The sequence below is a fragment of the Quercus robur genome, chromosome 11, assembly GCF_932294415.1.
Source record: "Quercus robur chromosome 11, dhQueRobu3.1, whole genome shotgun sequence".
NCBI classification, from domain to species: Eukaryota; Viridiplantae; Streptophyta; class Magnoliopsida; order Fagales; family Fagaceae; genus Quercus; species Quercus robur.
In genome coordinates, this window is record NC_065544.1 from 2,247,567 (window position 1) to 2,265,108 (window position 17,542).

At 35.0% G+C, this 17,542-nt stretch overlaps 1 protein-coding gene across 1 annotated transcript; it reads right to left on the bottom strand.

The window, feature by feature from the left end:
- Positions 1-815: 815 nt before the first annotated feature.
- On the bottom strand, positions 816-9,380 carry LOC126706636 (auxin response factor 19-like). The gene is made up of 13 exons (XM_050406171.1): positions 8,529-9,380; positions 7,234-7,346; positions 7,040-7,135; positions 6,896-6,952; positions 6,628-6,783; positions 6,436-6,520; positions 6,184-6,274; positions 5,929-6,093; positions 5,631-5,826; positions 4,960-5,098; positions 2,479-4,358; positions 1,660-1,850; positions 816-1,568 (listed from the first exon to the last, which is right to left on the bottom strand). The coding sequence occupies exons 1-13, from the start codon at positions 8,569-8,571 to the stop codon at positions 1,391-1,393; spliced, it is 3,390 nt and encodes a 1,129-aa protein (XP_050262128.1). The 5' UTR covers positions 8,572-9,380; the 3' UTR covers positions 816-1,390.
- Positions 9,381-17,542: the final 8,162 nt, after the last annotated feature.

Here is a 17,542-nt window from a genome sequence, read left to right on the forward strand (position 1 = left end):
CTATAAATTTAAAGGTAAATTCAAGTTCACCTAAGCTGCTAGCAAGTTCAAGATTCTATTCCTTTTTTCCTTGTTCCCATCACTTAGCTTTTTATTATTGCATCATGTTAACGGATATCCTTAAGGCTGTTTATAAACCATAATAGGAAAATTTTGACATTATTTTCCTGAGAAATATAAAAGCTATTAATAACATTTATTATTTTATTATTCTTCATATAAAAACTATTGGTTAACATTTCCCTTATATGGTTATACTTGAAGCAGGGGAGAGGAGGGGTTTTGTTACTTTTTTGACTTTTGAGTTTTGTCATGTGGTTCAGGATTAACGGTTGCAAAAGGATGAAAATGGTCCCATTCAAGATAAAACTCTTTTCTACTTGCCTATTTTTTTCTCTCTTTTTTTTTTAAATTTTTAATTTTTTAATTGTATTGGCATATCCTTTATTCTGTACTATAAACTATAAAGGAAGTGATTATCGTTTTGTTAGTGGCATAAACTTTATCTGCTTGCTTTAGTTCTGCTTGAATTAAATTTTATTTCTCCAACTAGTCAGGAATAAAGAAAGAAAATGGAATGGTAGGGAAGATTATCAAAATGATTTCCTCGTTTCCTTGCTTTCAGGCAAAAAATACAGACCCTTTTGTCAAACACCAAAGCAATTTTCCTGCTCCCCATTTCTTTAAACTATGTCACCATGAAACACCTCGGAGAGAAATACTGTGTTATTGAAAGAAAACCATAATTGCATTTTGATTTTCTTCCTTGATGAAACTGCTTGTAACAATCATCAGTTTAGAAAGAGAGCATGCACTGGTTACAAAACTTAGAAATGGCACCAAAAGGTGCATCATTTCATATCTGCTTGAGAGTCATACTCATACAACAACTATTACTTCACATTTTGTTGCATATTTGTCTCTATCTTAGCATATACAAATAGCCATGAAATTGAATGTCAAATTAATAGGTTAAGGACTATATCATACACCATCTACTTTTTCCTAATGCATCTTGCTTAAAAAAAGTGCCCATTTGGGCTAACAGGCAACAGCAGCTACAAAAGTGGCTGCAACGATCAAGAGTAGAATAAATGTTGCTACATTGGGCTCTAGGTCACCCAGTACCACTTCGTCTAAAACAAATTCCCCCGGTAGAATTTGGTGTTTTGTTTATGGGAGGAAGATCAATAACATTTTTGTTTCTCTGCTGTCATGATTCACAATATATCCCCTGCTACCAAACAACTACTTCTATTAGGAAAGAGGGAGGCAATGGAGGCTCCTTTGACATCTTCCATTAGAGCTGGAAGAAGCCAACTAGATTCTCGAAAGGATTATAGAATCCAAACCTGCGCCTGAAAACCAGTTCATCCCCAATTATGGAACTTTATCGATTAAATGATGCAGCAGAATTATCCTCATATGGTCTCCATGCATTACCACTGTCAGTCCCACTACAAGCTTGGTTGGGCACTGGAACATGACCCAGATCTCCATCCAAGCTCATCTGCTGTACTTCAGCAGACGACAATATCTTTATGCTTTGAACACAGCTTACAAATTCCCTGAGAGCAGTGAGAGAATGATAGTTAAGAAACAAATAAACAGAATGATCAAAATACTGTAAGTAAAGTAAACTTGGAGGTCTGGACATACTCCCATGGGTCATCCCCAACAAGAAGAATATCATTTTCATGATCCACATAAACAAGTTTCCAGTCAGTCCGTTGAGGATCTTCTAGCTGCCCTTCAATTCCAAACATGCGGGCAAGATCATGCCTGAGCTCATCATACTCTTTGTAACGGGTAACATCAATGCATCTTCCCACAGAGCCACGCTTTTGAACCTTCAAGAGTATAGAGCAGTGTAAGTCATTTGAGGATGTCATAGAAAAACAAAGTGAAAACACCCGATGTATTTCAAGTTCTAATCCAAATCACTCATTACAGTGCAAAATATTTAATGTAATATTTGTTAAATGGACAATGAAGTGCAATTGCATAAGATGTTTTAACTATACATGAAAGTAAAACCCCACCTTCAATCTAAGAATTCCATTTAAACTCAAGTCACAGAAATTACCAAATCTATTTTATTATGCAATGCATCTAGAGGAAGATTAAAAAAAATACATGAGAAAAAGGATTGTTGAGTTGGAATAAAATTTTTGCTTAGGTAGTCAACTAGCCATGCCTAAGAACACTGTACCATAAGATTTCATTATTTCAAGGTAGTTTTTTCAAACAGTGGAGATTTGTACATTCTCTCATACAGTGTGACATAATGAAGCATGCACAGATCAACTTTGAAGGTCAGTGCAGTTGGCAGTTGGGTTTCAAAACAATCTCCTTCTGGTTATAAGGGTTTGCTGACTTGCAAAATACATTGATGTACCTAAAACATGTTAAATTTAGAGGAAAATCAACCTACCAATGCAAAGCATTTCTAAGACAAGAGAAGGTAGATCAACAAACCTTTGTATATGTTCGCATACGTTGAGTCTGGTTAGCCCACAATCCGTTGCTCAAAACTCCAGCATCATTGATAGCAACATCACTTGAACATCCAGGCTTGAAAGGTATGTTTGGCACCCCAAATGACTGAGAGCTGATTGCAGCAGTGGATAACTCTGTCTCAATATCTCTTGGAGTACCACCATAATTAGAAAGCAAGTTCTGAAGATCCTTTTGAGAATCATACCCCCTTGACAACAAAGTGTCAGGTGCCAACCCATCAATATTAGTTGCAAAAGGAAGATTGTTCCGAGGATGTGATTGAACATCACCCTCTAAACCAAAGGTTGGGATTGGGAAGTTCTGCGGGATGCTAGCATCCAGACAATATGATGTCCCTGAAGAGGATGCTTCCAACTGATCAGTGATGGTACTTTTATATTTTATCTGGTCTGGTCCTTTTGAGCAGGGCAACTCATGTTTAATCTGTATATCAGACTTGCTCTGCAGCTCCTGAATCAGATTACTTGGTGGCTCGATTAATGAATCCCCCACCAACATGGCTGATCCTTGTTGGTTTCTATTCAGAAGGTTGGATGGGGAAACCTGGCAATTATTAGTGGAAGGTGAGGTTGAACACGAAGGAGCATCTCCTTCTGTAAGACCAGAATGAGCTCTGATTGCTGTAAGTGGCTTGTGCTGGCTTTGGGGCCGGTTCACAGGAATCTGTTGTGATTGCATCAGTGCAGCAGTTGAGAAGCTATTACCATTGAGAAGCTTTTCTGTTGAGAAGCTAGTGCTGCTTAGCTGTTGATGTTGATGTTGTTGTTGCTGATGTTGAGACAAAGGAATCTGTTGTACTTGCTGGTTTTGCTGATTGGGCTGCTGTTGCTGTAGCAGCTGAGGCTGCAAAATTGGGCTTGCTGGGGAAAGCAATTGCTGATGCTGATGCTGATGCTGTTGCTGCTGCTGCTGCTGCTGTTGCTGTTGCATTTTCTGTAGCAGCTGAAATTGAAGCTGCTGCTCTGAAAGGCATTGTTGTGACAACTGTTGCATTTGTGGCTGCTGCTGTGCTCGCTGTGACAGGCTTTGTTGCAACAACGGTAGTGGGGACTGTTGTAACTGTGCCTGCTGCTGGTGCCTTTGTAAGAGATTTGATTGCGGTTCAATTTGTTGTTGAAACTGTGAGTCTAGTGGTAGGGATGTCATGTGCAATGAACTTTTACTATTAGAGTTGATACTCTGCTGTGATTGGGTATTGCCTGTGAGTATTTGCTGTTGTTGAAGCTGAGAGTATGCAACTGGTTGCTGCAAGCTTTGATTTGGGATCTGGTTAGGGGCAACTACACCATTGTTTACAAGAGCTGGATGACATATCTGCTGCTGCTGCTGCTGCTGTTGTTGTTGCTGCAGTTGTCGTTGTTGCTGTTGTGGCTGCTGTTGCTGTACTTGCTGCTGCTGCTGCTGCTGCTGGGACAGCTGATGTAGTTCTTGATGTTGCATCTGCCGCTGCTGCTGCTGTTGGCTATTAGGATTCTGTAATAATTGCTGCAGATGCTGCTGTTGGGGCCATGCAACAGGTGACTGTTGCAATGGGCTAACCTGGTTTTGTGGATTTGCTTTGTTAAATTGGAGATTTGATGCAGACATCGCAGGGGCTTGAAAACTCAATAATTTAGATGGATCATCAGCATTAAGGTTATTATGCAAGCCATTTGAAGAAACCATTGATGGGAAAAGTCCAGATTGAGCAGCTGAAAACTGATTATTTTGCTGCATGCTCATCCACTGTACTAAACTCAAACCAGGAAAGATTGAGCTAGGGGCATCCTTCATGCCAAACTCATCTCCAAGCCAGGGCATGGCTCTCTTGAAAGCATTCTCTATGTCAGACTCATCATCTGTAAAAGCACTTCCAAAGATCACAATTAAGGAACATATCATACATGGCAGGGGAGGTTTTGCAAACAGATTTTGCCAGATGCTAGTCTTGCGTTAACAGAACCCTCGCCCCCCCACCCCCCCCCCCCCATCCCCCCCACCCCCCACAGAACACACCATTTTTTATTAAGTCGCATGCGAAAAACAGCATGAGGAGATACTGAGATAGAGAGAGTATTTCATAGTATTACTATAATTAAGTGTGAGTGCCAAATTCGCCACCTAAAAATTTAGGTTACTAGTTCACAATGGATTGATTCAACAAAATGATGGATAAGCAACACAAATTGGTTCTTAAAAAGTTCTCATATCCAAGGCAAAACTCATCCTTTTCATTATGTTAGATCCATAACGATCCAAGTTTCTTTAAACCATTTCTTTACAAAAACTTGTTTGTTGACACAATTTATGTATTAGGCATGAAAAATTGAAAACCATACTTTTTTCAAAGGCAAACCTATTTTTCCACAAACACCATAATGGCACATTTAGAGGAAGAGAGAGGGAGGCTGCTCTTTCAGAACATAATAGAGAATCTAGCTAAATGGTAAATATGGTTACCTGGCATCCCTGGTTGCCTTGGAAACTTGGGTCTGAAAAATGGAGGTGGACATATGTAGAAAGGAGTTACAACAGGTTCAATTTCCCAGATTGAAACTCGGCTTGGCCGTTCACCAGCTGTTGATTCATCCCATCCGACCTATCAAAAATGCAAATGTTGATCAGCTATGTAAGCTAATACAGAAGTTGACAACATCAGAAATTTTGGATTCAACACATATCAACTAAGAGCTATTTCAATAGCATGGATGGATACACCCCTAGATGAGCCCTTAAAGAATAAAATAGGCATGTACAACAGAAATGCCTTACCCTTGAGGGGTCTAAAATTAAATAGCATGACTAAATACAAATTAACCAGCCAACAATAGCATATATTTAGAGAATTAGGCCAGGTAGAGAAATTGCCATGTTCTCAAGCCCTTATATTCCAGAAATTTTCAGAATGCAATACATTTCTTATCTATGCTAACCACTTGCATACTGCAACCATGAAGCTTATTTCTAAGAGCAGAAGTAATGCACAAAAGACCCTATAAGTCACAACATATTGACATACTAACTACTTGTTAACCAATGCCATGGATTTTACCAAATCCAAATCATCATCCACTCATATGCACATAGCAAAACAAAAAAGGCCATACCCAGTGCACAAGGCCAAAGAATACCTGAAGGTTACGCCACTGAGAATTTTTCCATCGCACAGTATCTAAATCACTGATACCAGTAATTGTACCCATGTATCTCCGTACCCCTGACTCCTCAGTCTCAAACATCATTCTAAATCGCATGCCAAGAGAAACTTGAGTATACATTGCTTTGTTATACTTGGCTAAGGGAATCACAAACTCAGACGGGCTAGCCCTATTATAATTAAATGTGTTTTGTCAGAGGCTGTCACAGAAACTTATTGGATTGTCTTCATCACATAATAGTAATGACAACTTGAAAATCTTACAGCTGTACCTTGGATTGTAAAATATAGTAAATGGACTGTTATTTGCAGCAGCATGAGCTGCAGCTGCAAGAATTCCAATATGCATGCTATCACTAGATATGACTGATGAAGAGAGAGCTGGCTGCTGTCTATTAGCACGCCTTATACCCAAGAGAAGCTGGGATTTTTCATCTCTACACCGAATCAGATTATTTCAGATTAGCTAAAAGAAAGGAAAATAATCTAGCTGAAATTTTTCATTTGATCAAATATCTATTTCATACCTTATAAAAAGAACAGAATCTCCAGCGAAGAGCCTTTTTGTGCTAACAAAGACACTCCAACCCGTGGTCAACAGATGCCTTTTTGGTTGGCCTGCAATTAATGCACTATACAATTTTAATGTATCTTACCCGAATTCAACAATCCAACTCATACAAACATCTAATGCAAATTCTTGGTATAAACAATGAACATATTGGAACATTTATGGATTATATTTCAGAGAGGGAGGAAAGTTTTGAAGGGATCAATACCGCGATAAATATGCCGGAATGTCCACGAACTGTCATGCAAATCTCTAGCTCCTAGCTCCTGAGCTGGAGGTTGCATTGAATAATCCTATCAAAGAACACTGTGATGAGAAATGAAAGAAAAAGATTTTGAATGTACTAGATGGAATTATCTACTTGAAATTACAAATCATAATTCCAAAAATTGATACACACAAGAGGTGGAAAGATCTTCTCAGCTGCTCGACGAGGTACTGAAAATCCACCATGCGTACTAGTGTCACTAGCTGTAAGAGTTTTGCAGAAGAATTCAGCAGGTTGTCTACTTTGCTTGAGGCCCATGTCAGATGCCAGTAGAGCTTCCTTGTCATACTGTAGAACAGAAACTTCAAAAACAAGCTCTATATGTGCTCATGATTACATGTGAAAAGAGACATAATTTGATTGTGTACATATTAATTCTCAAATTGAACCATTGACCTACTTTGTTTACAGGTTGAAGGGTCATCTGTGCATAGACCTCATCAGTTTCAGGATCCGCCTGTTTAAAAAATATAAACATATGCATAAGAAGTCTATAAAATTTAATTAATTTAAAACAGTAGAGTGACTGTTGAGACTCTCATACATGCAGTGTGACATTATGAAGCATGCAAATCAACTTTGAAGGAAGGTTCGGGTAGTTGGGTATGAAATCAGTCTCCTTTTGCATAGATGCTGCAACCTGAAATTTTAGTTGTTGAAAAGTTCCATTAGAATCTGAATCCAGAAATTTTTGTATCTTGAATTAAATAAAAGGAGTGGAAAAAAAAGGTGACATACTTGCTCACTGTGGCCTTGAGGGAAGTAAACTACAAGACTTCCAACTGGAGGCAAAGAAACCAGAGGTCCAGCACAAGCATGCCATAACTCTGAATTAATACTCTTCTTCTCTCCTGTTGTCAATCCAAAAAAAATATTATTGCCATCATAAAAAACATCAAAAGTCATGAGAGAATTACAACTGTCAAATACTCATAGAATATCAAATTTCAGATACAGCAACCAAAAAATATTCATTTAAATTTGCAAGAATTCAAATCCTCTTGTTGAAAATTTTACTTAAGGTAAGCACTAAGCAGCTGCGATTAAGGTCAAGGGTTTGAGAAATTTTAAAGAATTCTCTGTGCTCATAAATCTTCAGGAGAAATAAGCAGGAGTATCAAAACAACTGGGATGAAACAAAAATAGTCCCCAGGACTTCATAAATTCTTAAACCACAAAGAGAAACAAGTTCTGTTTTGCCACCAAGTGCTTAAAATTTTTGTTGACCCAAATATCTAAATCTCAACAAGTGTTTATTGTATTGATGAATAACCCATAATGTAGGTGGGTACCATATGGATCCATAACAACTGCTTTTTTTCTTCATTGTCATTGGCTTAGGTCCATCATTTTCATTTATCTAGTTATTGATATGTTAAATGAGAATACTAGCAAAATGATTGACCCTAAAAATTATTAGCTTTCTCTTACATTGACAACAATCTCGCAATGGATTTAGTACTCATGAGTGAGCAAAACCCAGCGTTCAAAAAGGGTAACCATTTTCTTTGCCATTTTAGGACATGCATTTAAATTTTCTCAGTTTGTCCTAGAAAATCAACAACATACTTTGAAATTGATAATCATTCACATTGAGTTGTTCAAAGGTGCATCTAAACCAAGTGCCAATATCATCACTGAAGTTAATTCATAGAGAAATTGATTTTAGACCCAAAAAAAAAAACCTACGTAATTAGCACAAATTAAGATAGAGAAAAAGAGTCATCAGCTTAAATATCATCAATTTATATATCCAAATAAAGAATAAAACAAAATTACTTAAGTTAGATAGTGAAAATTAAAAAGAACATGACTATCAGACATTGAATATATCAAAAACCTGAATTTCATGCAAAATCAGAGGTTTTAAATAGAAATAATACTGAAGCATCAATGCATCAAAACCAGTTGAAATCATCCAAAATTTCAAGGATAACAATTCAAACAAACATCCATAACAGAAAACATATATTTATATAGCAAAAAAAAAAAAAAGATAATGAGGATTCAGCAGTGGATTCAAGTATCTAAACCTTCTCCAGAATTTGGAAGAAACCCATTTTGGGGAACCTTCATGCTGATGATAGATATGAACCAATCAAGCTCTGAAGAAGAAAATCAATAACCAGTTGTGTGTTCCACAAGACATAAACACTTTCTAGCTGAAACCCATTTGCCCAATTACAAACAAGGGCTTTAAGAACTGGGTTCAAGTAGATGCTCCAATACAAAGTCAGTCAAACAGCCAGCCTATTCACATTTAATCCAAGCAACTCTTTAACCCCAACACTACCAGCTATGTCCTTGAGCGGTTAATTATGAAGCTTCACCAACTAATAAAGCAAATCCTTAGCTGGAGAGAGCTCAGAGTCAAAGATTCAAAAGCTTAAAAGCTCAAAGCTTAGTGACAAACCAATAACAACTCTCAAAATTTTCACCCAGAGTGAAAAAAAATTTCCATCCCAAAAAAGAAAATGAACCTGGAAATCAGATTTCTGCAGCTGAAGAAATCCCAATTCCAATTCAAATTCCAATTCCAACCCAAGTTCTAAAAGCTCAGGAATTGCAAAATCCTCTGAGAAAGCAGACAACTTGGGAAGCCACAGACACCGAGGGGTGACCCAATAAGCCAAGCCACCGAGAGATAATGAAAAATTTGAGAGAGAAAGCTGAGAAAAAATTATGGAAGCAGAAACGAAAAAGAAAGGAAAGGAGTCTGGCTTTTGGGGTAGGAGAGAGAGAAGAAGAAGTTGGACGAAAACCTGAGTTGTCGCTGAAGAAATCAGAACAAAAAGCAGAACATACAAAGCAAGCAAGCAAAGCTAAGGAGTAAGGACAGCTTTCTTTTATGTGAACAAGCCGACATCAACTTCAATATGAATTATGATTTACAATCAAAAACAATCTGCCACAGTTATAATTTTTTACTGTCGTAGATTAGAAAATTCTTATGGTACTATGCTGTCAAATTTCAGTCCCAGTTGGTCTCTTCCGAAACACCTGAGTGATGGAGATGAGCGATGCTTATAGCCTTATACACGACACTTTTCACCGCAGTAAATTTTATTAATCATCGTGTTTACTTTATTATTTACTATTAATAACTTACCATTTTGTATAGGTATAAAATTTCTTGTCAATTTTGGTGTACCTACGTAGAGACTTAGAGAAGTGTTACTTATAACATTTTTGCAATATTTTCGTAATAAATATTAAGTAGTAAATTGTTAATGATTCTAATTTGAACTTACTATTAAAATTACTTTTTTAAATAATAGTTAGTAACAATTTTCTACTTAGTATTTGTTGTAAAAATATTGTGGACATAACATTTTTTTTAAACTTTTTTAATAAACTATGCAAAATGTGCCATAAATTCAAAAGTTTTAAGTTCTATGCAATATATTATTTGTCTATGGGATTTTAAATGTGTCTACTGAGTAGGAAGTAGAATAATTTAAACAAAAGTCGGAACACATCTTTCTTTTATGGGAAAAAAATTAAAATTATATATAATTAATGGAGAGGGCAAGACGGGTTCATGGTACCACAAAATATGTCATTATAATTGAAATATCATATGAATGCCAATGAATTTATGAGAAAATAATATTGAGTAAGTATTGGTTAAATCATATATATTATTACCTCATCTAAAATTCTTATAATAACAAATAAATAATAATAATTTATTTGAAATGAGGTCGTATTACAATTTTTACTAAGAAATATATCTCTCCCCTTCAAAATAAATAAAGATGATCTTTTATAAAGTTACGTATGAATTAAATCAAACTATCAATGAACCTATACAAATGAAAATGGATGTAAGTTTCTAAATAATTAAAATTAAGTAAATTTCATCAACTCCACCTTTTTATGTGTTTTCCAAAAAACAAAGGTCTCCATTTCCTCGGAATTTTCCAAAAAGAAAGTAGTTCTCTTCTTAAAAAATGGGAAGTAGTACTTTTTAATTACCCTGAGAGTAAAAATTTTAGTGTCATGCACACTGAATAATTTTTCTCCATAATGAGGCGTACCTCAACAAGCCTGCAAGATTCCAATGACTTTTGTGTGGAAATTGGGAGAGTTACGGATGCATGGTGGTGTTGGTTGAATTTCTTGTTGTGAGGTGGGAGAGAAAACGAGAAATACTAGAACCGCGTCATTTTACGTAATTTAGACTACAACTCGTCGTGTGATGAGTTGTGAGGTAGATATGTGATGGTTTATATGAGTTCATACATTTATCACTTATAACTTTTCTCATCACGAGTTGTGGTTAAAGTTGCGTAAAATAGTATTTTCTTAACAATGCTAGAGAGAAATCTGATAGGACCTAAATATGGAAGTACCTTTGTGCTCGCTGACGTGGCTTACGCATTTTGATCAATGTTTGACTGTGGGTATGGGATGATTTCATAGGTTGTTTTTTTTTGTTGTTGAATGATGCGTTTTCTCATTTCTGCTTTTATTGGGGTTCCTTTTTTCCGGGTTTGGACCCACCCAACAATATCATCTTCATGGCAACAAGATTCTCTTTTGTTTTATTTAATTTTGAGTATGGGATTAGGGAGATCATCAAATCACTTTAATTAAAGTTCAAATTCGTTACTCAAATGAAATCACTTTTATTCATTTGTTTTTTCTTTTATGTTCTTTGGACTACCCTACCTAGTGTAATTATAGCAACTCCATGCACTCAAGGGAGCTACTGTATTTAAATGTAAATATAGTAACTCCTTTAATCATATGGAAGGAATATCTAATTAGACGATTTTATGAGATCTCCTTATCACAAAATATAGGACCCATTGTAGATCTCGGATATTATTGAGAGAGAAATCGCATAAGTGATAAGGCTATCCCGTTGTAAAAATTTTCCTTAATTGGGTTGAACCATCATATAACATCACAACCTTAATCCTGTTCAAAGATCTATTGATTTTAAGTAATGAGGAACAATAATGTTTAAGACTTAAATTGTGTTTCGCTTAAACTCTTCCCATTAATTTCAATCTCTCTTATTCTAGTTTCATTAGATTTTTAAGTTGATAACCCACTTAATTGAATGAAATGAGACAAATTAACAAAACTAGAAGTGACTACTTTGTTTTTTTTTTTTTTTTTTTTATATAGATTAATGATTAAAATTCAAATTACACCCTTTAAGTTTGGGTGAATTTTTATTTTCATCCATAAAAGTAGCATTTTTATCAAGTTGATCATTTCATCCATTCCATTTATGAAATTATCACCCTTCACATGTGATGAGAGGAGTTGACAACGGATTTGATAGAATGCAATGGACGGAATTTACCAACCTGACAGAAATGTTAAAGTTTAAAGGCTAAAATGATGGAAATTTTATGAACAAAAATGATAATCCACCCAAACTTAAAATGTGTAATTTATATTTTATCCTTAAGTCTTTTTTATTAAAAACTATAACATCATGAGAAGTTTTGTGAGGAACGAATTTATTCAAATAGGATTCAACATAACATGACAAGGTAGTTTCAAATCCCTCTACTTCTTGAACTATTATATTTTTCTTTTTCTCTCCTCCTTTTCTCCAAACCAAACAAAATAGAAATTATGAGTATGATGGATAATCTTATATGATAGCTAGAGTGCATGTCCTACTCCTAGGCTCCTAGCCATTATGAATATTCTCAAACATGTAAACAAAATATTTACTCAACTTTAGGTGCTTCACAAGAATCTCAAGATTGCGATTTATCCCCAATTTTCATATTTTAAACACTTGCAACGTACGACAATGTTGTTTCATCATATGAACATCCTTAAACGTATGTTTTGAGGACAAACTTTGTCTAATTTTTAGAAAATGGGCCATCCATAAAGTTATAAGAATATTTAGTGAAAATTTTAGAGTCAACAAAGCGATTCTTACCTTGAAAAGTGTTCATCAACATATTGTTGGTAAAATAAGACAATTTTTTAAGGCACAAAAGGGGCATAAAGGAAAGTATGAAACTCGATTTTCTCAATCCCAACAATTCCTCACCCAAAAAACAAGAAAAGAAAAGAAAATCCACCCACTTTATTATCAATGTCATAAATTACTATATTTGATTCTTGACCCACGAGAAAAGCAGCCAAAAATAAAGAAGAATTTTTATATACACGCTAAAAAAAAAAAAAAAAAAGGCACTAGCCGCAAAAGCAGGAAATCTTCACATGTCACAAGTTCGGTGATTCCTACTTCGAACATCATTATAATGCAATTGAAGTTACATTTTCATTATTTAATGGTTTGTGCCTTAATTTTATAAAATTTAGTGATAAACTACTCTATGTTTTTCCGCAAAAGTCATGGGTGCGTGACAATTAATCTGGACAATTCGAAAGATCCTGATTTTGAGCGTCCCTTAATGCTGTAGGACCCCCATGATCACTATCTTCTATTCCTTTCTCCTACACCCCAATAATAATAATAATTAAAGACTGTATTTGCTGTCAATCATGTAAAATATTAAGTAATTTTTTTCACTCATTTCTATTTTATTGGCTTGAATTTTTATTACGGATGGAATGATGCAAGGTTAAAAATCAAGAGTATTATAATTCGATTAGATGATGCTTTTTAATGTGAATAGAGTTTGAATCAAAGAATGATAAATTTTACCATTTGAGGAGTGAAACCCAAAAAATGACATAAGAAACCAGCTAATCAGCTTTAACCATCCCTGCTACAGTAGCAAGGAACTACACGTGCGGGACTCAAAAGAAAAATTGAAAGGTAGAGTCCCGATCCGTTTGAAACAGTTTAATTAATTGAAATTGAAAATTTTTTTATGAAAATATTATAACTAAAGTTAAAAATTAGCTTAATTAATACCATGAAACCCATAAATTATATCAAAAAATTACAATAAAACTTATAAATAATAATAAAAGAAACTACCCAATATAATTTATTCCAAACGCAACCTCTTTTAATGAACACCATTCGTTCTCGTCTGTAAAAGCTTCATGAGAAAAGTGTCGTGTCAGTGTGTCAAACCCACCCATCATCCCTTCTAATAAGTAGTGAAATTTGCAGCCACCTAAGAAATTTCAGACCAATATGTTTTTGCATGTAATCCTCAAATAAATACAAGGGCAAAGAATTCACCATTAACGGGCCAAGCTGCAAGTGAATTTTCGAGAGCAATACATAAATTGAAAAAACAATAATATTAGCGAAGGTGCTTCGAAGTGTAGAGAGTAGAGAGAGAGAGAGAAAGGGCAGGCAGGACATGTGAAATGACACAGCTTTTGTCGGGGAATGGCAACCACTCCAATGTGCTGACCAGAATGTGGGGTTTCATTTCATTTCATTTGGTTGCAGTTTCGGTGTTAAGCGAATCAAACCCCTTTGAGTGGCTATCATGGGTTCACCGGTTGCCCACTGCACTTCTCTTCTGACCTGACATTGTACGGACCACGTACCTTTTCTTTATATTATTATTATTATTATTATAGTTTTTATAAATTTATTTTACTATTATTAAGGCTGTGTTTGGTTCGTGTAAAAGTATTTCCGGAGAATATTCTATTTTCCGGAAATGCTATTTTCCGGAAAGGAAAATGTTTTCATGTGTTTGGTTACATTTCAAAAAATGTTTCGGAAAATATTTTCTGATGTTTGTTTGTGTTCTTGAAAATAGCATAGAAAACACATTTTCACATTTTCTCACATTTTCTTGGTTACCAAACGATTATATAATATCATTTATTCATCAAAACACAAACAAAACCCAGAAAAAAATCATCAAATCCGGACAAACGAAGGCGAGCTCGCGATCGGAGAGATCGCGATCGGCGCGATCGCGCTCGGCGGCGCGATGCGTCGATCGCGATGAGATCGCGATCGGCGCGATCGTGATCGGAGCGGTCGGCGCGATCGCGCTCGGCGGCGCGATGCGTCGATCGCGATCGCGATCGACGCGTTCGCGCAATCGCGATCTCTCCGATCGACGCATCGCGATCGCGCGAAGATCGAAGCGGAGATCGCGATCGGAGCTCTGGGTGGCTGGATCGATCGGAGCTTTCGCACTTCGTTGGCTTCGATCTCGCTCGTTGGCTTCGATCTCGTTCGTGGATCGGGGTTCGTGATCTCGCTCGTTGGATCGTTGTGTTCTTCGATTGTTTTTTTTTTTTGTTCTTTCTCTCTCGCTCTCGTGTTGTGTTCTCTGTTTTTTTTCTCTCTCTCTTTGCGTTTTGCAAGCCACGGAAATGAATTGAAGTGAAAATGAAGGCAGAAATTCATTTCCGTGGTCAAGGTGAAAATTTCGGTCAACAGGAAATCAATTTCCGGAAAATAATATTTTCCGTGACAGCCAAACGCAGTGATTTTCCGGAAATTGATTTCTGGAATTGGTTTGAAGCCGATTCAAACGCACCCTAAGATAAATTATACAAGGTATAAATATGTTTAAATTAAGAACAAACATTTATTATTTTTGGGCCATCAATTTCTCAGTCTAAGTAAATTTTTATCCATCTATAAGAATATTAATATTTGGTGTGCTAAAAAAAAATTTTATACTTTTGTTACTTTAACACATCATTTTATAATTCACTCTCGATCATATTTCTTACTTTACTATATCAATCATTAAAATAACTTAAAATAACTCCTACATAATAAAAATAATAATAAAAAACAAAAGAAAAAATAGTTTACCACATTAGAACCCATCACCACCTCACTACCCACCATTATCACCTAAAATCAACCAACTACCACCATCCCGACGTCAAGTCAACAACCACCGCAATGATCCACAAATCAAGAAAACTGACATCCAAAATCAACTCAATTATTGTGATCCTTGAATCAACCACGACCCTTATAAACAGCTGAGCAAAATCGCAACTAGGGGTGTTCGCGGTGCGGTGCAGTGTGGTGCGGTTTTGGGCTATTTTTAACACCATACTTTGCGGTGCGGTTTAGCTAAAACCATAACTGTACCGCACCTTATTTTTGCGGTCACATGTATGGTGTGGTGTGGTACGGTTTAAAGTTTAGCCAAAATCATAACTGTATCGCACCTCATTTTTGCGGTCACATATGCGGTGCGTTGTATAAGATGCGGTTTGAATGATTTGAAGTTGGTATATTTTTCAAATTTTGGGCTTTTTCTACCTAGCCCAAAACTTATTTTTCCCTTTGTTTTGGTCCAAGTTTTAAACTATTAAGTTAGTTTTTCTTTATTTTGGACTGGCTTTCCTGATCAACACTTGCTAGGGTTATTAAACTATATTTTTTTTTTTGAAAAATAGGGTTATTAAACTATTAATAATATATTTAAAATTAAAAATAATTAAATATATTAATATATAGAGAGGGTGTGGTGCGGTGCAGTTTGTGCAGTTTTCTTATTATAAAACCGCACTGCACCATACGGTGCGGTGCGGTACGATTATGCCATTTTGCGGGCGGTTTTGATGCGGTTTTTGCCGTTTGTGCGGTTTGGTGAACACCTCTAATCTCAACAATCCAAAGCAAAATTGTTGTTGTCCTCAAATCGCAACAACTAATGTCGATCCACCATTGTCACCACCACTAATAAAAGTGTCAATGTCCTTAAAGCTATCATCAGAGAGAGAGAGAGAGAGAGAGAGAGAGAGAGAGAGAGAGAGAGTAAATAATAATAATAAGTAGCATTACTAAGAGCAGATTATTGTAGCAATGTTAAAAATCTTTGTAAATTTTTACTCAAGTAGCACATTGAATGGAGGGAGTTTTTTGCTCTTTAGTTCACAAAAATAACATTTAGAATCTTTTAGCACACTGGATGCTAGTGCTATTGTTTTTTTTTTTTTTTAACCTTCTATGTTCAATATGGCGGTCAAATTGATTTATGACCAAGCAAAAGTGAAACACAAAGTTTAAGCAATAATTTTTATTTCCCATTTTTTTCTATTCCATTATTACCTACCTGGATATTTGAAATGAATAACAAAAATGAACTAAGACTTCAAATTAAAATGTTTCATAAATTAGAATTTTAATTAGACAAAACTAATAATTTAGAACATCATATAAAATATGATATAAACTCGATATCTTCTTCTTTTTATTATTACTAGTTTGTAACTCCATACATATGTATAGATATACTTAAAATATATATATTAAGATGCATAGTATAATTCTTACATGTATAATTTAAATATTATTTTTATATTTATTTGTTTAACTCTTTAAAAAGTCTTGTAAGAATATTATTAGGTAGAAAATATAAATTGTCTATTTTTAAAAAAAAAAAAATTATGTTCATTAATTGTAAACTCTTTGATTTTTGCACGCAATAACTCACCTGAATGAATATTTATGATGTAGTCCCACATTTGACTCTAAAATTAAGAAATAAAACTCTCTAAAAATAAATAATTTAGGATACATGGTGCAAAATTAGACTTCAATTGTAAAATCTAATTAGATTTTCTCTAAACTTTACTTATTAATATATATATATATATATAGAGAGAGAGAGAGAGAGAGAGAGAGATTATGATATTATCATGAGCAATAAATGTCATTATGGCATTTGTTAATTGAAAATTTCAAGAAATTTTTAATATCATTTTTGTGAGAAATATAAAAAGTTGTTAACAAAATTAATTATATTTTGTCTAGAAAAAATTTTTAAAAATACTTCTTAAACTAAAATCCTTAAGGCATATATTAACATTTCTCTATTATTATTATTACAATTATTATTATTATTATTATTATTACACGTTGTTCACTGCAACGAAATTTTCTAGACTGCAAATCTGCTCTCGAATCACACGGTCGCAAAAGACATTTACTATACGCTGTTCGTACTTAAACATATCTATGACATGATCGATGCCTCGGACTTTTGAGTTTTGATTCCTTCTTTGACACAGGACTGTTTTTTTGAAAACTTCTTTGACACAAGATTGGTAATAGGCCCCGGGCAATTCATGAACTGACAGAACATACGGACAATATTATAGTGCGGGATCAAAAATTCAATTGCACCAATTTTAAAGGTTTTATTAT